This window comes from Gracilinanus agilis, chromosome 1 (assembly GCF_016433145.1).
Source record: "Gracilinanus agilis isolate LMUSP501 chromosome 1, AgileGrace, whole genome shotgun sequence".
Lineage (NCBI taxonomy): Eukaryota > Metazoa > Chordata > Mammalia > Didelphimorphia > Didelphidae > Gracilinanus > Gracilinanus agilis.
In genome coordinates this window covers 589,008,532-589,034,350 of record NC_058130.1, presented here as the reverse complement: position 1 = coordinate 589,034,350, position 25,819 = coordinate 589,008,532, and the positions used below count along the sequence as shown (strand labels likewise).

Below are 25,819 nucleotides of genomic sequence, written 5' to 3'. Positions count from 1 at the left end.
GGGAGGGAGGAAGGAAGGAAGGAAGGTGAAATTAGAAACAAACAAACAAGGAGTGACTACATTTACTGTGTGAAATTAGGGCAATTGGTAAGAAGCTATTACAGATTTCATACTCTTGGGACAAGTAGTGACAGTTAACGTGTGTGTGTGTGTAGGGGCATATAAAAAATTCTTTAACAGTTTCTGTTTGGAGAGAGAATATCTAACATTCTTCAAAGGAAAATGTCCTGATTTTTTGTTAATTCCAAGGTTGCCACAAAGCCATCAGCTAGAATCAGAAAGTAAGCCATTTTCTTGGTTTGAATTTCACACATGGTAAAGCACTTCTAAATCCTTATTAAACATGATAACTAATATCACAAAAAATCTAGAAAACATTTCTAGAGATTATAAAGTTTTGAATAAGCCACTCAGAAATGGTTAAGCAATATTTTTCCATTACTGCTAAGGTCTGTGAAGAGGGGCTTCAGAAGTACACATTAATAAAGGAAAAAATCAGTTAAGAAACAGTATTCATCAACAGGACTTTTATTCATAGGGCTGAGTTTAGGAAACAAAAATCTTGTCAAGGAATAGAGTATAGTCATTCAGTTAGAAAGAATATTTTACACTTGTGGGTCTAATCAAGAGGGCTATAAAACTGAAAATAAAGAAGTAGACATTAAATAGAATTTAAGCTCTTTGAGGACAGGGTTGTTTTTATTTTTCTTCTTATTCTTTGCTTTTCTTTGCACAGTGCCTTGTACATGTTAAACATTTATTTAATTTAAAGATAGAAAACTGGAAAAAATTGCAATAAATAGAACCAGTAAATCTTAAAAGGTGACACCTGGTAAGAAATTAAAATACTCTTATATTTCAAGAGTACCTTTAAAACCCAGGCTCTCTCACAGGGACTCCAGCAAGAATGGGAAAACAAAACAAAACAACCTACCCTAAATATTAGTCAAGAAATACAGTCTAGATCCATACAGACAGCAACACTGGAGAGAACTTGTAATACGATATTCCAGAAGGCAAAAGATAAAGGCTTATTATTACTAAGAACAATTTGTCCAGAAAAACAAGTATAATCTTCCAAGAAGAAAAAAAAACTGAAACAAAAAAACTTCAAGAATTCCAGATGAAGACACAAATTGAGTAGTGTAAATGTTAAATTTAGTGGTTGAACTAAAATTATGTGAAATAATGTGGCTGCCAGAATTATTATATCTCAAGTCAGAAGTTTATTTACAAAACAGAATGGAAACAATAGAGAAATGTGAGAGGTTAGAGAAAATACCTTTACTAGTCCTCAGCCAGGAGGGTCGATAGTGAGTAACTACAAAACCTCCTCCAAGATGGAAGCTAGTCTCTTAGGAAAGTAGTCAGCTCTTGCACCCAATGAAGTTGTCCAAGAGTCAGAATCCAAGTTGATGCTACTATCCAAGCCGCAGTCTCCAGTGAAGCTCCCTCATGAAGACTATCTCCAGGAGACCCTCTCCACTAGACTCAACTTCACCAGCTTGACTGCTCAGGGATTTCTTGGCTTTTATGGTGATTTCCTGTTCCTGCTTCTCTTCACAGGGGCCAATCACAGTTTCCAAACTGTCCAGCCCTGCCCAGGGGCAGTGTCTGTAGGATTGAATTGTCACCTCTAAAGGTGCTAATTCTCCTCCTAGGATTCCCACATTTCTGAGTTGTCATCCAGTTTGGATTCACATGTTACAAAGTAAGTTGTAGTATTCCTTTTGCAAACTCCTGTAGTAAGAGTTTCCCTTATTTTAGGGTTAAGGATGGGTGTATTGCTTTTGTTGATTAATTCAAAAGTAGACAAAGGAGAGTTAATCCTGTCCTCACAATCTAGTGAGGTACTAAGTAGGGGCATTTAAGTTATTGTTTCAGAATAGACAAAGAAAACCAAGAATTTCTTTTCACAGTGGAGATAATTTGAAATAGAAATACTGAATCCAAGAGAAACAGGAAGCAAAAACTTGGGCATAAGATGGTCACCAATGAGGAAACTAATTAACAAACTATGGCATATGAATGTAATTTGATATTTAACCATAAGAAATGACTAAAGGGACAGTTTCTTAGAAACCTGGGAAGGCTTACATGAAGTAAAGCAAAGTGAGAAGAACCAGGAAAACAATGTATATGGTAACGTCATTATAAAGAAAAGCAACTTTAAGAACTCTGATTAATGTAATGACCAACTACAATTCTAAAGGAACAGTGATTAAGGATGCTGTCTTTTCATCTTTTCACAGAAAGGGTAATGAACTAAAGGTGTGGAAAGACAAAGTATTAACATCTGTTTTTCCATTACACCTTAAGGATCAAGGGACCTTTAAATTATATCTATCAAATATCTATGTTATTACTAACTCAGGGGACAGAGCAGCAGAAATGAGTTATGCTGATATATATATTGGAATGTCAAGGATAAAAGTCAAGAGCCAAAAAAGAACAGAGTAAGAGATAAAGGAACAAATCTAACTAAGGGATGTACTCTGAAACTACTAATGGTCTAGGGCCAAGTGAGAATAGATAGTGATGATCAAAACATGGAAGTAGATACAAAGTCCAAGGAATTTAACAGGATGGAAAGGATTAAGGGCAAAAAGTTGAGAAAAGGAAGAGATATTGCATAAGGAGTTAGGAAATCTATAACACAAACTAGCAACATGAAGTCAGGAATATAATAAATTGATAGGTTAGAACCCAAAATGGTCATAACCTCAGTTGGTAAGCAAAAACTAGGCAAAAGCAAAATATTAAATGGTCAGGTCAAACAGAAGATTAAAAAAAAAAGCAATGAATTAAATAAAAAAGTACATTTTCTAATTTTAAAAGTTCAGCTAAGTATACAAAAATCAAGAGTCTAGGCAAATGAACAATCAGGACAACCAGCTTACCAAAGATCAAAAATTAAGGATATAACTCTCCTCTTAATTCCATTGTTTAAAACAATGAGAAACAACACAATCGAAAAATGAGCTTTCATGATGAAAATGGGAATGTCAATACATTATTAATAGGACTAGTACTATAGTAAAGATCCAGTACAAACAATGGAAAAGTTCTAATATTGTCCAGTGATTTAAAGATTCTCATCTTTAAAATTTGGAGGTTAGACTAGATGGGTTAGGAAAAAGAATAAGAATGTATCAAGAACTTATTATATGCCAAACACTGTGCAAATATCTCTGTTCTCCAAGGCCCTTAACACCTCTACATCTATAATTCTATGATCTAAAGAACCATAGATAAGAATAAGATAACACACGTTTAATATTTGAAATTAACAAGTTACTTAAATAAAATACTGTATTATTGACAGTGCTTGCAAGAAAAGAATTAAAAATTGCAATTGAGGAGATAATGTAAAAGACACTACCATTGGCATAAGACACTGTAAAAGCTAATGAAGTGGATACCATAATCAACAAAGTAAAATACACTTTGCTAAACTAAAGGACAAATTTGAGCATAGCTACTTAGAGAGTTTTAATAAAGATATCATGGATTTTAAGACTAAATAAGGAGATAGGCCAATCATGTAGTAAGAAGAACAGATGGATAACAGATCCAGTCCATCTGTTTCACTGGTTCCCATTTAATGTCAAGAGATCTACAAGAAATTCCCCAGTATATTATAATACTCTCTAGAGGATTTACAGGAAGATATAAACAAAAAGTGGTATAAGATTAAAAAAGATATAATGACTTGGGACCACTGGCGGGAATCACATCAATAAGATCACAGACTATAGAGAAGTATTATGGCATAGAATGCCAATTCAAGAACAAACTTCTACCAAATTAATTAATCTATTTCAATGTTCTCAAACAAGCACTTATTATCACATCAATAAATCACAAGCAATAGTCCTTGACTTAGAAGAACTTGGGTATAGGCAGAATTTTATAAGATCCCCCCAAAAAGAAAGGAGAACATTTAAAGATCAGAAGAGAAGTACCTGCCAACTGCATCAGGCTTTGGAAAAGGGGAAAAAAATCTATGTAAAAACTAGAGAAAAAAACATCCTCACAGGCTATGTTAAGATAGAAGGCTATTTCAAGAGCTAGATGATTTTGAGATATTTTTTAACAAAATTCAACAGTTACAGAGAACTACATGAAAAACAAAGTAGAAAAAGGTCCACTGAAATTGGATCTAAAATATTAGTAGAAAGACATGATTAGTGGCATACAGAACAACTGAAAAATTAAATGGTATGTTTTAAGTGTTATGTAGACTACTAATTAGTTTCAAACATGAAGATACAAGGATTAAAGTATGGAGTTAGGGTTAAAAATAGTAATAAGAAATTTTAAAAATCAATTAAATTTGAATAGCTATTATAATAAGTAAAAAAAAATTTCAGTTCCATTTAAGTGGAAAAGATAAGTCCACTTCAGAAAACCTTTAATTCACATGAGCAAGAAATATTAATGAGGCACCTACTATGACTATGTTCTAGGCACTGTGGTTTTAAGTACAAAGAATGAAATAATCCCTTCTCTCAAGGAATTACATTCTAATGCAAGAGGAAACAAGTATAAAAATATTAGATATAATAGTATAAACAATAAATAGTATATATAATTACATATAGCATAAAATAAAATGAATATATATGGAAATTAGTTCAATATAAGCTTGTATGGAGAGGAGACTAGCAGCTAGGAACATGAGAAAAGTTTTCATATAGAAAATGGAGCTTAAGCAGTCACCTCAAAAGAAGAGAGGGACTCTAACTCTAGCAGGTGAAGTTAAGGAAGGAGCACATTTCAGAGATGAGGAAAAGGCAGTGCAAAGGCAAAGTGATGAGAGAAAGAATATCGTGTATGAGGAAGAGGTCAGACTGGCAAGATTATAAGAGTGTAGAGAGAGAGAGAGAGAGCAATATCCAATGAGGCTGGAAAAAAAATAGGTTGTAAGGGGGGCAGCTGGATAGCTTAGTGGATTGAGAGCCAGGCCTAGAGACAGGAGGTCCTAGGTTCAAATCTGGCCTCAGACACTTCCCAGTTGTGTGACCCTGGGCAAGTCACTTGACCCCGATTGCTTAGCCCTTACCACTCTTCTGCCTTGGAGCCAATACACAGTATTGACTCCAAGACAAAAGATAAGGGTTTAAATTTAAAAAAAAAAAAAAAAGTTAAACAGGAGTTTATATTTTACCCTAGAGGTCATCATAGAGCTAACTGAAAGACAGATGACACAGATCCACAATTAGACAGTAGTGTGAACTAGCTTGATGAGGAAGGCGAGCTATTACAATGATCTAGACCAGTGATGGGCAAACTATGGCCCGTGGGCCAGATGCGGCCCCCTGATGTGTTCCATCCAGCTGTGTGACATTCCTAATCTGACAAATACAATGAGTAGGACACAAATACAATGAAACTTCGAAAGAGTTGCCTTAGAGACAAGACAGATGGGCATTTCCTTTCCTTTGCCCCCCCTCTTTAAAAAGTTTGCCCATCACTGCTCTAGACTAGAAGTGATGAGAGTCTGAATTAAAGTGATAGCTCTATTAATGAAAAGGAGTCAAATTTGAGTGAGAACTCCTACAGAGTTAGAAATAACAAGATTTGGCAACTGAATGGATATATAGGGTAAGAGAAAATGAAAAGGTACAGACAATGCTAAAGTCATGAATCTGGGAGACTAGAAGGATACTTGATGCCTTTGATAGCAACAGAAATGTTTGGGAAGAGGAAAGGACTTAGAGGTAAGAAAATGAGTTCAATTTTAGTAATGCTGAGTTTTCAATGATAAAATATTCAATGAGCAAAGACTGGGGCAATTGACGCTTAGAAAAGAGAACTGAGGTACATATAAAAATGCATAACACTGAGATAATTAAATGCTTCTGTGACTGTTTTTTATCCTAATCACAAGATATTGTCTGCTCTACATAGTTCTCCTCCTGCTTCAGACAACCTTTTTCACCTCGAGCACAGATTCACAAACAAGAATATCTCAACATGCCAGGGTTAACTGTGCTCAAATTACAGAATCATTCCAATAGCCAGCACTCTTAAATGATACAGAATATTTTGGAACAGAAACAGGCAAGGTTTCAGAAGTTTTAAAATTGGATTAATCACAGACATAAAATATGAAGAATATGACAGGGAAAAGATTGTCCTGATTAAAAATATCCATTTCAAAAAGTGTTATAGTGCTATGTCAAAAAATCTTTGAAGTTTAGAATTTTCTACAATTTTTATCAGATATTGTGTGTGTGTGTCTGTGTGTTTATCTATCAGATCAAAGCATAGTTTAAAAAGTTTAAAAATCAAAAGAATCTTTTGATATGTCAGTTAACAAATCTCTAAGACTTCTAGTTCCTCTCTGAAATCTTTACCAATTCCTTCTAATTCTTTCCCCCTATTAGCTTTGCCAATACAAGTCAGCAAAAAACCCCAACAAAAGCATATTAATTGTGACTAGAGTAAGGATTTGGAGCCACATAAGTTGGAAAGAAATCCCAGGTATGCCACTTATTCTAGGACCCTAAATTTGCTCTAGTTCTAAATCAAATAATTTTTAATTCAGAAAGTACCAAGACCTACCATGCTGGGGAATAATCTAAACAAGGTTAACTGAAAAGGTAGTACAACAAGGAATAGAAAGTCTCTTGATTTTTACTTCTGACATTTCATTATACAGGAACTCCAATGCACAGGCATGTTTTATGCCATGTGCCACACAATAGGCTATCTATATAGAGGAATCAAGTTCAAATCTAGTTCTAATTCTTAAAAACCTGAGAAACTCACAAAACTTCCCTGAACCTTTATTCCCATATTGCTTTTTGTTTTTTTTCACATGAAGGAGCTGAGCTACACTAAATGGCTTCTGAGGTTCCTTCTGGCTCTCAATTTTTAATTCTATCACCCTTTTCTGTTAACATCCTTTGTCAACACCTAAGAGTAGGAAATAATATTAGGCTAGCCTAAACTGGTACCTCTTAATGTCCCTTTCTTAAATCTAAAGTGATCATATTTTTAGTTCAATGAGATACAAAGACACAAGGACAAGGAGTGAGAGAACAGAGGTTTTCTAAGAGGGTCAGGGAATGAAATGAGAGTGCTAAGGAGTAAGAGTTTAAACAGATGGACAGGCCTAGAGACGGGAGGTCCTAGGTTCAAAGCCGGCCTCAGACGCTTCCCAGCTGTGTGACCCTGGGCAAGTCATTTGATCCCCATTGCCCACCTTTACTGCTCTTCCACCTATGAGCCAATACATAGAAGTTAAGGGTTTAAAAAAATAATAAACAGATGGGTATTATAAGAGGAAAACAGCAATAGAGAAACAGCATCTGGAAATCCAGAGCTAGATGACATATGGACTCTAATATTCCCCATGTAAAGCAATGTTTTTTTCTTTTTCTTTCTTTTCTTTTTTTTTTTTTTTTTTAAATTTAAATCCTGGAAACTAATGGAATATGTAAGGTGGAAAGTGGAGAGTTCAAGATGACAGAGGTTGTGAACCTGGGTAAATGGACAGATGTTGGTGTTACTTGACAGAAATAGAGAAGAGGGATTAAAAGAAGATAATGAGGTCTGTTTTAGACATGTTAAGTTTGAGGTGTCTATAGAGTACTCAGTTTAAAATGTCTCAAAGGTGATATGGAGCTCAAGAGAGATTAGGACTGTATAAGTATTTCTAAGAGTTATTTGCACAACAATGATAATTAAACCAATGGGATTTTACAAATTTACTAAATGTGAATGAGACTGTAATTCAACACAGGGAGTATTCCAAGATGTTAATGGTGCCAATTCTTGCAATTTTCTTGACTTTTCAAAGATATAAATTGGGTACATAGATTTTAAAATGTGTAATGTATCACTGTTCACTTACAGTCACCATAACTCTTCTCCACTGTCTTCTGAATGACCCAGAAATGACAGTGTTCTATGGTAAGTAGTCAATAACACAACCAGTATCAACTGAAATCAACAGACAAGGATCTAGAGATTCTAAATAACAATACTTCAGGGTAAAAAGGCAAGCCATATATCAACTACCAAAGAGCACTTGAACAAGAGATATTTACATGTAAATTCTATCAAGCATTCCAATAAAAAAATTAATTCCTATCCCTAATTAACTAAAAAATAATGCAAGCATTCTATCAATTTCCACTGATGAGGCAAATATGATACTGATTCCAAAACTAAGGATGACAAAAAATTATAGATTAAGATCACTAATTATTTCCTACAAAAACTATAAACCAAGAAAGTAGCAATACATAAAAAGTTAATCATTATAAACAAAAGATTTATAGTACAGATAGGAGGGTATTTCAGCATTAGGAAAACAATCACCATGATCACATAAATAACATAGAACATGATTACATCGATAAATAAGAGTGAAACAAAATAAAGCATTTTCCATTAAAAAAACAAAACAAAAAAAAATCCTTGCCTTCCATCTTGGAATCAATACTATATATTGTTTTCAAGAAAAAGGAGTGATAAGGGCTAGGCAATGGAGGTTAAGTCACTTGCCCTGGGCCATACAGCTAGGAAGTATCCAAAAACTACATTTGAACCTAGGATCTCCTGTCTTTAGGCCTGACTCTCAAACCACTGAGCCACCTAGTTGCTCCCAGGATTCACTTATATGAAAAAAACTAAAAGCATGGTAATGGAAGAACTTATCATGAATATAATTTAAAGCTTATAACTAAAACCAAGAGCTGACATCTTCAATGGAGAAACACAGGTCACTTTTCCATTAATTTCAAATTTTATGATCAGATGCTTCCATTATTATTTGATATTATGCTCAAAATGCAAAGGAAATTAAGAGAACAAGCATTGGCACAAGATAGCCGATATTTTCTTTATTAGCAGACAGTTACTTAAAAAACAGCCATTAGGAAAATAACAAGACAACAATTAAAAATTAAAAGATTCAGCCTAGTAGCAGGACACAAAAATAACTTCACAAAAATTATTGGCATTTCTGTATCTTTTTTTAAAAACCTTTACCTTGGAATAAATATTGTGTATTGGTTCCAAAGCAGAAGAGCAATAAGAGCTAAGCAACTGAACTAAATGACTTTTCAAGATCATAAAGCTAGGAAGCGTCTGAGACCAAACTTGAACCCAGGTCCCCCTGTCTCCATTTCTAGCCCTCTCTCCATTGAGCCATATAGCTGACCCATTTCTCTATCTTTCTAACAAAAACCAGAAAGATAAAAATTTCATTTCAAATAAATTGCCAAAATAAAAAAGAAAGCTCTAATAACTTACACAATAAGACTTGACTATTATTACAAAAAAACTCAATAAAAACAAAGTCCTAAAAATTGATGAGATCTTCATATGAAATTGTGCCAATAAAATTTATACTACCCTAATTCCTATATAGAGTTAAATGCGTAATAAATTGTCATGGAAATATCTGAAAAAATTAGGGGAAAAAAAGCTACACAGAGTAATATCTAAAGTAAGAGAATATACCAGGAGAAGTCCTTCAATCAACAAAAACTCTTGAGAAAACTTTAAGGCCATTTGATGAAAAAAGTTTTAGCAAGGATAAATTATCTAAACTTTTAAATATTTACAGTGTAAAAAATCTTACACATCTTTGGAAAGGTAAGAAATCAATATCTAATTGGAGGAACTTATAAAATAATTTTAATTATGCTATTTTAAATCTTCTGCACTTAAAATCAATATATTTAGAACTAGAAGATCTAACTGGGAAGGAATCTTTATAGCAAACTTCTAATACAAGTATAAACTAAAATCAAAAAGAAATTTACCATAACATGTAAAGATATAAGTAAAAGTTGTTTGCTCCCTTTTGAAATTGTTATCATTACTGGATTATAAGGTCAATGACAAAAAAAAAGTTCATAAAATATTCAGAATATCATAACAATTTTTAAAAGCTTAAAAATTACTGGAAATGGCTAAAAAATTGTAGTACATGAATATAATAGACCATGACTGTACTTAGAAGGAATTATAAAGTAGATCAGAGAAACATGGTGACATTTTATGAACTGATACAGAGCCAAAGATCAACATGCACAATAACAATAATATAAATGAAGATATCACTAAAAGGAAAGTAATTTCAGGTCAAATATATCAGCCAAATGAACAAGGTAAAAGTATACTTATTTTCTGTTAGGAAATGATAAATTTAAAAGTCAAATGTTACATGTACTGTAAGTCATAATCATTAAGTTAAATGTTTATGCTTACCTGCTTTTTAAGAGAAGACACTATGGAAGGAGGAGTTGTTCATTGGGAAGTGATGTATCAAAACAAAATGTATTCCTGAAAGATGTGCAAACAAAATACACGCCCAATAATTGGAGAAAAGCTGAGTGAACTGTGGTATTATGAACATAGTAGAATATTACTGTGCATTAGAAAAAAATATATGAACAATTCAAAGAAACATAGAAAGACTTGAATAAAGTGCTGGAGACAAGTAGAAACCAAAGAGTGTTATTCAATGATGGCAATAAGGTAAATCAAGTCAATATGGAGCAACAACAAAGCTATGGCAGGATGTAATCAGTGCAAGGAAGCATTTTACAAAGAAAAGAGAATGAAGGATGGAAAAGAAGGGAAGGACAAAAAGATTCACAGGAGAACTAGCACTGGAACCTGGTCTTGAAGGAATAGAGCAATTTCAACAAGCAGAGGTGCATAATAATTTCCATTCTAGACATGGGTGATGATGCCCTATTTGAATAGAAGGAGGTAGGAGAGCAAAGAATAGAAAGTAGTTCATAAAGTTCTAATTAAAGGAAATAATCTTAAGGAATGGAAGGGAGAGAGAGGTGATTGTTAAGTATTGAAAAGCTGTCACACACAGAGGGTTTAGATATGTTTTATTTGCCCCTTCCAACCCCTCTATGAGATAGAACTAGAAAAAGGTTACAGAAACGTAGATTTAGATTTGCTGTTAAAACTTCCAAATGATCAAAGCTATTTAAAACTGGAATTATTTTAGGAGGTGGTGAGTTGTCACTCAATGGAGATCTCTAAACAAAAGTGAATTGGTCATTTCTGGATTTTTTTTTACAGATGGTAAAAGTCTCAAGTCAAGTATGGGATGGACTAATTGACTTCTGGGAATTCTTCCAACTCTGACATTCTGTGCTAACTGCACCATGAAGAATTACTTTAAAAAAGGGGAAATCTATATAAACTTAAGAGTGAAAAAAGCAGACCCAAAAGAAATATAAACAGGACTACAACAAAGTCAGTGCACAAAATACTAAATAACAAAACTCAGATGAAATATAATTGACATTGGTTCCAAATTATTAAAGCATAAGTAACTTTTCAGTTAACAGTTTAAAATTTTTTAAAAGAACATTTTCATAAAATAGAACAGAAAAAGGGACTTATGTGAAACCATAAATTTCTGACATTCCTTACTTTTTTAAAATGTATCTAATAAATTCAATATTGCTTTCAAAGCTCTCCACTTACTAATATTTCCAATGTATTTTTAAAATTCTGAAAGAGTTTTATGACTCTTCCTTCTCTTTTTTGGAGCAACACCATCACCAGTCTCCAATTTCCTCTCAAATCTCACCCCAGTTGAAAAAGAGAAAAACAAAACTCTTGTAACCAATAATAAATCATTTGAACAAAGCAAATTCACACATTAACTGTGTCAGAAAATATATTTCTCATTTAGTAACTTGAGTCTATCATCTCTTGTTGTCAGAAGAAGAGCAGCATGCTTCAGCACCAGTCCTAGAATGATTGTCTTACTGAATTGTAGTCCAAGTTCATAACAAATGCTACATGAACCAATGAGCACCTTTCATGATTTTTTTCCAGGTCCACTTAAAAACAAGTAAATAGGGGCAGATAGATGGCTCAGTTGAATAGAGAGCCAGGAAGTCCTAGGTTCAAATGTGGTCTCAGATGCTTTCTAGTGGTGTGACCCTGGACAAGTCACTTAATACCCAATGCCTAGCCCTTAATGTTCTTCTGTTTTAGAACCAATATACAGTACTGAGTCTAAGACAGAAGGTAAGGGTTTTGTCAACAAAAAAAAAAAAGGAATAGGAGCAAATGAGGCAAATAGCTAGGGTTTAGAAAGGTGTAATTGGCTATAGATAAGATAAGGAGGCAAGAGATTCAAAAGCAGTATACAGTAGAGATGAATTGTTTCACCCAAGTGGTCAAGATCAATCACAGCAACCTTTTTTACACCTTAGAAGAGAAACTAAGTTGTACTCAAATACAAAAAACAAAACTAAAGATAAACTTCTGGTGTCAGGAACAATTGGAGAAGGAACACTGGATTGGGAGTCTTGAGAGCACAAACTTATATACAATGGCTCTGCCACTTACTGCTTTCAAGACATTGGACAATTATGACCTCTCTGAGTCTCAGTTTCTTCATATGTAAAAATGAGAGGTTGGACTAATGAACCGTAAGTTTCTTTCCAACTATAAATCTAGGCTCCTTGGATAAGCATACCCATTTATCACTATACTCATATTCAAAGCATTTATTTCAAGCTTGCCAAAACACAGGATCAGTTCCAAACCATGATGAAAAACCAAGACAATGCTTTAGAAAACTAATTTAAAATTTATAATTGTACCTTTAAAAAAACATTTATTTATTTATCCATGCTACTGAATTTCTTTTCTCACCCTCCATATCAACCTGGCAATGGTGCTATTTGAGAACTAAAATTAGCCAAAAATCAATATCAAAGAAAGATCACCTGATATTTCTATAACACTTTTTAAATTACTTTGCAGACTTTTCTTATTTAATCCCCCAAACAACAGCAAAACCTGTGAGATAAGTGTTATTACTTTACTAATATGAAAACTATAGCTCAGAGATCACAATTTGCCCCCAGTCACAATTCCAGGATTCAAACCTAGTTCTCTCCTGAATCCAAAGTCCTATATTTTATTAGAGCACACCGTCAACTAAAATATGCAGAAGAAATAGTAGGAAGGCTATCATCTTAGAATTGCACAATTGGAAAAGTTGGCCAGACATGTAGCAAAAAGAAAGGATAACTGATGGAAAACAAGTCATTGGCTTCACTGGAACCAAAGAAATATCAATATATTTGGAAGAAGGCTCCCTTTCTCCCCCAGTGAATTACAGTGGAGAATTCATGGTAAGATATGATTTTTTTTTTTAAATCTCACGAGACAAGTTGTGGATAGAGTGCAATCTGTACAGAGATTTTACCCACATAACAAGGAGATTACAAATTCATCCAACTGTTGCAACTAGCTGAGGGAAAAATTATTTTATGTTTATAGTTCACAATAGTCCACTTTTATATCCCCTACAAATACTACATATCTATACACACGTATATAATATGCATAAATATATTATTTATATAAAACCATCAGTCTTCTACTGTTAGTGGTTGCCTTTCTATAGATTACCTCTTTACCTTAATTGACAAGAAAATATTCCATCCATTTCCATCTGAAGATCAAATAGGCAACTATTAAAATGCAGTTCATGCATAAAACATACACAATTCACAAGAGGATTTAAAGAAAAAAAAGATTTAGAAATATCCTTAAACCAATGCAGTAGGGATTATTAGTCAAATGACAACTCTAACTTTTCTAATCTTCAACAAAATCTTGTGTCTTTACAAAGGTACTTCCTACTTGATGAAATTCTAACTTATAAAAGTAGTATTTTAACTTAAGAAATTGGCAATTACTTTAACATAAAAATTTCCTGTTACAAACCATTAATTTTGAAGACAAAAAATATCAACCCTTGCAATAGTTTCAATCAAGTTTATTTTAGATGTCAACATCTATCAACACAAAAATACATACCACCTCCAACTACAAGTATATTTTTAAATATCTATGGACATAAGTCTATATACATATATCTTTCTCTCTTTTAAGATCCAGTAACTGAGTTTTTAAAAGTTCAAAGTCAAATTCTTTGGAATTGAAAAAAAATTCTTTCAACTTAGAGGTCTGCATTGGATACAGTTAAATACTTCCTCACCATTGATATTTCTAGAATTTTGCTCAAAAATAATTTTTGACCATTATTACTTTGGGGTCACAATAATTTTTTTTAATAACATAAAATGGATTAAAACTTCTAAGTTAAAAAAAAATCACTTCTTAATCACATGTAGTTTTAGTCATAAACATAACTAGAATATATAGAGCTGGAAGAGACCTGAGGATATCAAATCCAATCCTCTTATTAAAAAGATGAGAAAAGAAGGCCTACAGAGATTAAGCATTTGGCCCAAAGTTACACAAGTAGCCAGTAGATGGGTTAAGATTTAAACCTCAGTTCTTTTGACAACAAATGCAGGGTTCCTCTCCACTATATCATGTTGCTTTTATGTCTCAAAGAATACCTAGAATGAACAGAACTATTCCATTCTGTTTGGGAGCAATTTAAGAAGGACTAATCCCCATATCCTCTGCACCAGTAACCTATGAAGAGTTCTATCCAATGTTAACAGAAGACTAGAAACTTAATTCTCCATTCTCTAAGAATGTGTAGCTTACAATATGCAAAATATAATTAATATCGATACCATTCAGTAAGATAAGTTGTACTCCAAAACACAATTGATAGCAGATTCCTGAAGATTTAGAAACAATCTGTCAAATAAAAATATAAGCAGCCAAAATAGTTTAAAGATGCTAGCTATTTATCATCTCTACAGCCTATCAACTATGCCTGAAATCAGATTAAAGATATTAAATTATCAGAGAAAAATTAAATGTGATTTGTGAAATAATCACTCCCATGAAATTATAAAACCTTAAATTATTGGTGACTTAAATTAAGTAATTTCTATTTATTGGACATGAATTACATACAAGACACTGTGAGTAATATTAAGAACTATCTAGTCCCTGCATTCACAAAGGATGCAATTCAGTTCTTAAACTATTTTATGAGTGCCAAATATAAAGATAAAAACAGCAGTTCCCATCTTCATAAAGTTATGTTTATAACACTTAAAAAAACAACTTAAGTACTTGTCTCTAATATACTTGACTACAATTACTCAAGGCTACTGCACAAAGAATTCATTGCCACAATGAAGTAGCAGTCTAAATTTAATTTTTCCTTACTAAAGAAATACCACACAGACTTTACACGAAGAATATTAAAGATTTCAGTTTATTCCACATCTTTTCAAATCCTAATATGAAGATATGTAATATAAATATTATGAACCACAAATTCCCTACAACATACTTGAGTCATAGTCAATTGTTGGAAGGGAATTTCAAGTTTTCCAAGTATACCCTATGGATCCTTGGGCCCTCCCTCTAAACCATTTCAAGAGAATGCAAGAGATAAAAATTATTTTCATAGCAATACTATGACATTTTATTCCATTAAGTGGCTCCTTTTTTCAACTATGTATCTGTTAACTTAAGCCAAAACAATATGTAATAGATTAAATGTAGAAGTAGATGAGAATATAGCTGCAAATATGTAAAATAATGTGACTTCTCATTAAACTTGTTGGGAAGTTACTTTTCATTAACATATTTGTTAATTGGTTATTATAAAATAACTTCCAATTCTCTCCCCATTATGTTGCTTTGTTTGATGTCATCAATCAGTGACCTGGAGGTCACTTACCACTGAGATGTGCAAGTATAGACAAACCTTCAGAGAAAGGAAGTTGAAACCAAACCCCTTGGGCAGTGCCAGGCAAATTAAGTAACGATAGTTGGTTCCTGATATGTAACATGGGAGAGCTAGTGGGTAGGGAGAAAACTGCTTATATGGTGAGGCCAGGAGACTGTTTAGTTTCTTCTGGCTGGAGCTTGGAACCTGAAGGAACCCATATCAGCAGTGAGCTTTCAATCCATCATGGCTGCAAATAGAGTAGTAAACTAAGCAACTCTCTACCTCTTTCCAATATTTCCCTCACTTTACTATCAATTCTTTGATGTAATAAAACTATTTAAGCTACTAACAGCCTCATAATTTAATTTTGACTATTACACAATTTTGGAAAATATAATTAAGTAGTTCTTTCTGTTATGGCAATTAATATCAATAAAAGCACAAAATAAAATGTACTAAATTTGAAAACTGAACTTAGCATGTTTGACTTAACTTGTAGTTATTATTTGTTCCCTCTTACCTTCAATAATTCCTTGCAGCTATCAAGTCCAATATCCACAAGAATGCCCTTCACTTTTTTCCGAACCTTCCTAATGTTGTCAAGATTTTCAACAGGAATCTGAAACATTGTGACTTTCCTAAAGCAAAAAGAAAAAAACACAAATACAATAAGCACATAACATTAAATTTTATTTCTCTGCAATTAAAATTTTCAAACAATTCTTAGCTGTGTGATCCTGGACAAGTCACACCACCCCAATTGCCTACCTCTTACTTCTGATGGATACTTATTATCAATTCTAAGACAGATGGTAAGGGTTTAAAATTTATTTTTTTAAAAACATTCCAACAGTTGCTTATTCAGGTTTAAATCTCTTAAAAGATAAATAAAATAAAATAGCATTTGTGGTAATAATATCAAAAGTTGTGAGTGGGAAAGACAACTTAAGTAGATCATTAACAAAGTAAATAAGGGCATTAAAGAAACTGCTGATAGTCCTAAAATGCTATGAAATAATTATATTACACAATAAACCTCTTTAGAATAAAGTAATGCTTTTTAAAGTTAGCTTCCAATACAGATGAATAAGAATCCAACACTCACCAGAAGAACTGTGTGTAGTGTAGTTAATATTTGGCATATCTGTATTTTTGTCTATGCTGAAATAGGAAACCTAGTCATGTAAATGTTTAAAATGACTACTTCTAAAGATTTATTTTTTAAATTATGTCAGATTGCTGGAATACTATTGCACTATTGATAGAGCTGTGAATTATTCCAACCATACTGGAAAGCAATTTGGAATTAGATATCTTAGAATGTCCACTCCCTTTGAAATCCTATTGTAACGTATATACCCTTGAGGTCAAAGGAAAAAAAAATCCCTGATGCACCAAAATATTCATAGCAGTGTTTTCATATAGTGGCAAAATGCTGTTAACTAAGTAGATGCTCACTGACTATGGAATGAATAAACATGTGGCATGTGGGATGTAAAAAATATAAGAAACTATGAATAAGAATTCAGAGAAACCTAGAAAACATTGATTCAGAATGAAATAGAACCAAAGTAACAACATACACAATGATTTTAACAGTATAATATGAAGAGTAAATACCAAAACTGAATACTTAAGTATGGAAAACTATAAAAACACAACTCCCTTTCTTCATTGCAGAGGTGGGATATTACAAGTGTGAAAGACTGTATATACCAGAAGTTTTCCAAGTATAGCCTATGGACCCTTGGGCCTTCCCCCTAAACCATTTCAGGAGAGTGCAAGAGACAAAAATTATTTTCATAGCAATACTATGACATTATATACCATTAAGTGGCTCCTTTTTTCAACTATGTATCTGTGTTAACTTAAGCCAAAACAATTTATAATAGATTAAATGTAGTAGATGAGAATATAGCTATAAATATGTAAAATAATGTGACTTCTCACTAAACTTGTTGGAAAGTTATTTTTCATTAACATATTTGCTAATTGGTTATTTTAAAATAAACTAGTAAGTATGTATTTTTAAGTTTTACTTCTAAATTAATAGTAAATATTGTTAGATAAAAGTAGAGATATGCTGGAGTCAACTTGAACCAAGATTATTAAATTTCCAGTGTGAGAATTTATACCTCCAAAACCAGTAAATATGACTAATCAAGGCCTGATCAATTGTTTTGACTGCCTATACTTAGGAAAATGGAGATGTTGATGATTCAAAGTAAACTTAAAACTGTGTTGGCCCTAACTCTCGGGGCTAGTTGTTTAGCATATACTAAAAAATCCTTGGATATAGCGTAGTTCCTTTGATGTCCTCAATAAATTTGAAGAGTATAAAAGGGTCCCGAGATGGAAAAATTTGAGAACTGCTAGCAGATGCTATATTATCAAACTGTTGGTGCATTTGTTATTTTGCTGAACTTTTGTTTCCACTCCCTTTTAGTCTTTGTTCCTAGGGATGACTCCTGGGAAGGAAAAGGAAGGATAGGCTTTTACATGATTTAAGGAGACATCAATAAAATAATTTTTAAAAATAAATTCAGATTAAACATCTATTATAAACAGAACCCAAAATCCTCATTTGACACTATCATCCCCTCAAACTATCATCCTCTAATTTTCCTTCCTTTTACAGAAAAACTCCAAAAAAAAAGATGTCCCAAATTATTTTTTCCATTTCCTTTCCTCTTTAACTTCTCAACTCTTGTTAATTTGGCTTCACTTTTTATTCAAGTGAAAAAGCTCTGTCCAAAGTTTTCATATTTCTTAACCCCTCTGCAGGATGACACTGCTGATCACCTTCTAGAGCTTCATGGAGATTAGATTCTCCTCTCTGGCTGTTTATAACACTGCTCTACCTTGGTTCTCAATGCTGCATTCTCAAGTCTTCTCTAATCATCATCCACATTGTGCTCCTGTGAATTTGTCCAAACTTCTCTCCTCATCACAGTCCTCACCTTGCTACATTCTTAGTGACCTCATCATGGGTTTAACTATCATCTCTATATAAACAACTCTCCTGTGCTATGATTTCCCAAAACCAATTGTCTACAAGACTTCTCAAACTAGGATGTCCTAGGCATCTTACACTCAAAATGTCTCCTTGCCTTAGGACTCTCCCTCTTCAATTCATTCTCCACTTAGGCGCCAAAATGATATTCCTAAAATGCAGGTCTAACCATATCATTCTTGTACTCAATAAACTCCAGTGTCTCCCAATTTCCTCTAGGATCATACACAGACTCCTTTGGCATAAATAGCATTCACACAGCTATTAAATGTTTGAGGCTGGATTCAAACTCACTTAGGTCTTCCTGTCTCAAACTTTTCTCTTTCCTGAGCTTATCTTTATGTCTTGATATAAAACCATAGTTTATGTTTATCTGGTTAGATTAAAATGGCAAAGAATCCATATTCTTTCTATTCTACATACCACAAATAAATTGAAATAGAAAAGTATATTTTCAAGTAGTTTGCTCAAAAATCTTACTTAATTTTAACAAGTATTTCCATGAACTTGGAGAAATAATAATTTATAAATACCAACTGATTATTTTTCTTACATTTTCAAAACTCCAGGATACTAAGAATAATGGACAAAAATGGTCACCAGAAAAATCAAAAGCACATAACAGTTCTTTTTGTGAAAAAAAAAAATATAACTGGAAAGGAGGTAATAACAACAATATTCAGCATTTATAAAGTACTTTAGAAATATCATCTCATTTTGGAAATATATACTTCAAAACTTTTCACTTTACAGATTCCATAAAAGTAAAGTGACTTAATCAAGAGTATAAATTAAAATGTTCTATAGCTACATAAAGTATGTCTAAAAAGCCAGAAGATTAGTTTTCATATGGCACTAGTCATGAGCTTCTGACCACATCTCTTTTTTTAACTTTAACCTTATTTTAGAATTGATAACACTTCCAAAGCAGATGTATTACTTTCAAGGCAGAAGGGTAAGTAAGCCCAGGGTCACACAGGTAGGAAGTGTCTGAGCCTAGATTTGAACCAAAGTTCTCCCCAGTTGGCACTCTATCCACTGTGCTACCTAGCTGTCCCTCCTACCATCTTATTATGTTCATATATTCCAGTTCTTGTTACCCACATTTTAAATTGCTACTAATAATAAAGCAAGTAATTTCTGGGATTGTAAATGGGCTAAAAATAATGGATAGTCTTAAGTGATGCTATGAAAAAAATCAAAATCCTTTATTCAGTGTCAACTCAGATTCTATTCAACCACTCATTAGTATGACCTAACAAATTTGTTACTAGAATGTTTATATCATTATGTTCTCACATCTGAGGTTCCTTTCTTGGGAGCTGGATCTGACATACAGTTGATTTTCTTCCCATGTGACGTAGGACATCTGATGTTCTTTCCTACTTCTGCTTCCTGGGTTTAAAACATACAGTAATACCTCATTTATCAGAGAAAGGGCTACTCTATGAACCATAATTAAAATTTCCAGATACTAATATTTATTTTTTTAAAGCATCAAAACATCAGCTTACCCATTTATTGCTCAAATCTTTCTAAAACATGTTCCACAAGTTCATTCTTTAAAAGCATGTATATAGAATATAATGTGACCTTAATTTAATGACATGGATTCATTACTATGAGCAATAATTAATACATCATACTATATAATAGGGTGTTCTTTAGTCAGGGCATGGAAATTACTGGGTTGCTTACTAACAGTCCCACACTGCTATGCTCCAAATTCCTTTTCCTTCTCTCGGCTTTCATATTTTGCCCTTGGAAGTAGTAATGGAAATTGCTTATAATTCAATAGTTATGATTCAATCACCTTTTGGTTTTATGCAGTATTGCTAGTCAATTCCTTTATTGGCTTGAGTCTACATACTGATGATAATTCATCAGTTAAAAAGACTGCCTCCTGATACAAGGGTCTCTTTAGTAACAGGATAAATTTCATTCCTCAAATGTTATATCAATAAAATGAGGCATTAGATTAGCCAGTTTTGTACATAGTAATTCTCTTTCCAATAACTTTTTCCTAGGCATATAATACTGGAAAAAGTCCAAGACTTCTGGTCCCTAAACTAAAAATTGACTCCAAGTTTAAAACCCCTCCACTACTCAAAACAATTCAGTATATATCATATTGAAATGTGTGGCAAGTTGAATTTCTTAAGTATTTTAGCAACTTTTTTAGAGTCAATGCTACATTTCAAATCTAATTTTAATTTCATTTGGTTTGGTAATACAGAAAGAATGTGTACTTAGGATTTTTACAATGTAAGGGTTTAAACTAGTTCAACATTCAAGTACACTTGCAAATGATAAAGATATAAATATGGAAGTATTCCACAGAAATAAACTACAAACATAATTAGAGTAATCATTACACTTTCACATTAAAATGGAAGAAACAATTGTTCTAAATCCTATATTTAGCACCTAATGCTCCAATGCTCAGAACTATAGGTCAAGTGTTCCCAAATCAATGGTTAAGCTGATAGGTCAGCTTTTTAGAGTTGGGAAAACTTGGGTTCAAAACCCTCTGATATATGGTAAAAATACTTAACTTCTCAATGCCTCAGGAAGCTCCAATACTATAATTTATAGAGCAGTTGCTGATCTGCATTGGTAGTTACTTCCCCATTACTTAAACCTATGAAATAAATCACAAGTACTATGTATGTATAGGCAGATGGTATGTGTAAAGGGTATCACAAAAGTCTGAGCAGTTATAAATTTTAATAGATTAAAGCTGCACTAAGATTTCTGGGTTACCCTATATAATCTTCCTTCTTTCAGATCAACATCTGATTCCATTAATAAGAAAAGTTTTTGAAGCAAATTTCAGTATTTATCATCCCCCCAAAATTAAAATCTGCCCAACCTCCACCAATTTCAGGAAATCTTAAACCAGGGCTGCAATTGACTTTTATAATATTTTGTTAGCTACATATGCATATCAATAAAATTGATTTGTAATCCTAAATATTTTGGTTTACATATTTAAAAGTATTAGTCTGAGAAGGGGTTCACCGGCTTCACCAAACTGTCAAAGTGATCCATAAAACAAAAAACATTGAGAACTCTTGATCTAGTATATATTGTTTCCATAAAGTGCCATGACAACTAAGTAAATATGAGGTAGCTTATCATCACATATAATGGTCATGAGATAAAATGGAAACTAAGTAATACAGAGAAAGAGACCTGTCCTCAGACCCTAACGAAGCTTAAGAACGTCCAATTCTAGTCTTTTCCATCATCCCTCAAAGTGCAGAGAATAGAACAAATTTTTTAAGAAAATAGGATCTTAATGATTTAAATGATTAAAGTGATAAATAATAAACATTGTGCTGAAAGGGAAAAATAAACACGGACTGGAAGTCAGAAGACTCAATCTGTACTCTGCCACTTAGTAGTTCTTGGATAAGGCTGAGTTCATAATATTTCTAGACTACATCATATTAATCTGCTTTTAAAAAATAAAAAGGAGAGAGGAAATATAGCAGGAGTGAAATTGGATTATTATAGTCTCACATTAAAAGTTTACATCATCAAAGAATCCTTTTCAATCAACATTTATTGTTCTCAGCCACTAATCATCTGACAGGTTTTCTATAAAATACATAATGTCCTCTAAAACATGAACACTCACAATCTATTTATTGTACATTCAAATGGTTCAATATTCTCTGGGCAGTTCTGTAAACATTATAGGTATTCAGTAAACCCTTACCTTCTGTCTTAGAATCAATATTGATTCTAAGGCAGAAGACAGGTAAGGGCTAAACAGTGGGGATAAAGTGACTTGCCCAGGGTCACACAGCTAAGAAGTGTCAGACACCACATTTGAACCCAAGACCTCCTATCCCAGTAAGATTCTCAATCCACTGAGCCACCTAGCCACCCCCATGTTCAGTTAAAATCAGTATTTCCACAGTGAATACCTGTATTACAGTTGACCAAAAAAAAAACCAAAAACCACTCCACCAAATCTTGAAACCAACCACCTTCTATATACTTATCATTCATTCTCAAATAAATGACAACCAAACCTATATACTATCAGGTTAAAAAAACACTAACACAGCAAAAATCCAAGACCGTTTCTCCTACAAGTATTTAAAAACCTGAATTTTTAACTCTCCTAGAAAGTCCTAGAAAGCAGGAGGCCTTGAAAGTCCACTTTATAAAAAAAGTATTTCATAAGCCAATCCATGATTCACATAATTAAGTATTGAAAACTCTGACTACCCATGGAATTTAAGAACTGCAAGAGAACCTGAGAGGCCATCTAGTATATACTGGACCAAGAATTGCCCCAACAGTATCCCATAACCATAGGGTTCTCAGAGCCCTCCAACTTTCAGAGAAGTTTAAAGAAACCCTGTCCAGACCCTGAAAACAAATCTGAATCCCAGCTGTTTATTTTACCTATGACTTTGGCAACAATTTCATCTGTAGCATAAGGAGTTATGACTGAAATGAAGGCTTTCTTTTTCAGCTTTAAATTTTATGATTCCACAAGACCTTTAGACTTAATAGTTTTGTGTAGCTACCTCAGATCACTGACCCAGCCTGAATTTTACATTTTATATAGGAAGAAAATAACTTGCACTACAAAGTACAAGTATTCTGTTAAAGTGCAATATAATTATTAGTCGTTATTCCATCCGAAGTCACATTATTTGCCACAAAGCTATCCAAGTAGGAAAAATCTGAAGTGTGCAGTTCAAAATCATATCGGTTCTATCTATGCAGTTTTAAAACTTCTAAAGTGAGTTACCAATTTGGGTTCAAATTCACATCCGTTTCACATAATTACGGTGAAAATTCCAAACAAATGGAAAAAACACTTGTCAACTATTTTTCAAAAGACTCTATAAGAACTACTTAGCAAGGTTTGGGGTGGGAGAGATTAAGTCACAGAAACTGACTTCTGCAAAAAAACGCTAATTGCTTTAATTGAGCAGCAACACTATTTTATTACTTCATAACTGCTCATACTATATAGCACTTTCCTTTCAATAAAGTTTTGTTTCCTTCTGCTTTTCCTAGAATACTGAGAGTGATGGCAAAATTTTAAAAACTTGTTACCATTCCATTTAATAAGTAAAAAGATCCAGGAACAAGTTCTATTAAACTAAAATAATCTTAACATTTATATTCAAAAGAACAACCTGTACAAACTAAAAAGAAATGTCTTCTCTACAAGGTGTTTAACATTTAGATAGTTCAGATTATTAATTTCACACTAATGAAGTTACTTTTCTTGGGCTGTACCTAAAACTTGAGTATCCCTAAAGTTTCACAGCATGCTTTAAAATATAGTAATTTAATTCAGCGAAGCCTTAGAAGAGTGAGATTTAGAAGTCACTAATATTTACATATACAACACTCAGTATCCCCAGAAAATAAGAGAGAACCTAGAGGTTCAAAATTGATTTTTGCAAGGTTCAAAGTTAACTTTTCTCTTTGGGGGAGGAAAAAAAGGCAAGCAAGTTTAACTAATAAAGGCAGAAAAGTTGTTTTCAGAACCTCGAATCATTCGCATCTTTCGAGGTATCGTCTTGGAAGTCAGGGCAGAGTTCTCTATACCTTGGCAAGAGCCCATGGCTCCAGAGTTATTTGGGGTCTGGCTCGCCGAGTCCACCTAACCTCAGCTCCTAGAGTGCAGTGAAACCAGGAAGATCAAGGAATGTGGTTTGCCAACAACACCCTATTCCGAGCCAAACCCGAAGCCCAGGTGACCCTAGGCATCTTTTTTTCCATCACCCCGCAACAACTCCGCCCTGGTCCACGTGACTTCCCCAAGCTGGACACTGGGGGTTAAGGGCACCTAGGCGAGCGGGACGTTCCTGGGCCCCGGAGCGGCGCGCAGCCTCGGCAGCCAGCCCCGAGAACGTCCCCCAGATTCCTCGGTCGTGAGGTCACAATGCAGCCTCCTCTAGCCCAGGAGAAAAGTGGAGCGAGGTAAAGGCTAGAGAGCGGGAAAATGCAGCGAATACCAACTTCCCCACACTAGAAGGCAATCCCAGGGCGAGGGAGATCCCAGTGTGGGACACCCAGCCCGTGCCCTCCATCGCCTGCAGGCTTGTCCACGGTCCCACCCCGGGCTGGGACTCGCCCGCCAGCTAGCTCGCTCGAGGCGCGCCCGCCAGGCCCGTCTCCCCGCCCCCCCCCTCCGTCGGGGAGGTCAGGAAGGCGGCGCGCGGGCGGGCCTCGCTCCGACAGCAGCGCGCGCGGGCAGGCGGGCTGCGCGTCTGACGGACTGAGTGTGCGGAGCGCGGATTTCCTTTCCTCGGTGCAGCCTGGCCAGCGGGCGCTACTGCGAGATGCTGCTGGCGACCACACTGTACCTACCGCTCAGCGCCGAAGAGGGAGCTCTTTTCCTCCTCCTCCTCCTCCTCCCGCCGCCGTAGCCGCCTACTCCTCCTCCTCCAACTCCTCCGCCCCTCACAATACCATCCAGCCGATTCCCCTCCCCTCCTTTCCTCTCCCCTCCCGCGGATGGACTTCTCTCCTTCCACCCGACCTAAAGCCGGAGGCTGTGCAGTAACTCCAGCGCGGGCGGGACCCTTGGCGTCAACGCCCCATGCCTCCCCTGTGCAGGCAGGGACCCCCTCGGCGCCTCACCACAAACCCATCCCTAACAGCAATACTGTGTCCCCTCCTCCCTCCACAGCCTGAAAGAGAAAATGGCGCTCGATTTACCTCAGGAAATGACGTAGAGCCTCATTTGCATGCCAGTTAAGTTAGCCAATAGGAAGAAAGATTGTATTGGGACACCTTGGTTCTCCCATACAGATCACCTTGGGCCCCTGAACTAAAGCTGAATGAGAGGTCCAAAAATGGTAGGAGGAAGAAACCACCTGTTTTCTAACCACCACCCCCAAGAAAAAAAAATGCCCCCCACTCTTCTAGGACACTTAGACTCACTTGTCTGTCACTTAAAGTAGCATCTGTATAAACTCTCGTGAGACTTTAAGGGAGTTGGTGATGACATCATGAGCAGGGGGTGGGGAGATGATGTCATCAACCATGTGATCAATCACATGTTACCACTAGAGCATTGCCTCATTTGCATGGAATGGGGGTGGAGCCACAGGACAAGCTGAAGAAATTAGTAGCTCCACCCATAACTGGGAGCCAATAGAAAACAACCTGTGAACAGAAGGCCAGTCTTGCCA

At 34.6% G+C, this 25,819-nt stretch overlaps 1 protein-coding gene across 1 annotated transcript in view; it reads right to left on the bottom strand.

Moving 5' to 3' along the window:
* The window catches only part of ADNP2 (ADNP homeobox 2), a 46,988-nt gene extending 21,929 nt beyond the window's left edge, over nt 1–25,059 (bottom strand). The window contains exons 1-2 of the mRNA XM_044667312.1: nt 24,993–25,059; nt 16,149–16,266 (exon numbers count right to left, since the gene is read on the bottom strand). Coding sequence (XP_044523247.1) covers nt 16,149–16,256 — 108 coding nt within the window. The 5' untranslated portion in view covers nt 16,257–16,266; nt 24,993–25,059. The remainder of the gene's footprint in view (nt 1–16,148; nt 16,267–24,992) is intronic.
* Between the last annotated feature and the right edge of the window lie 760 nt (nt 25,060–25,819).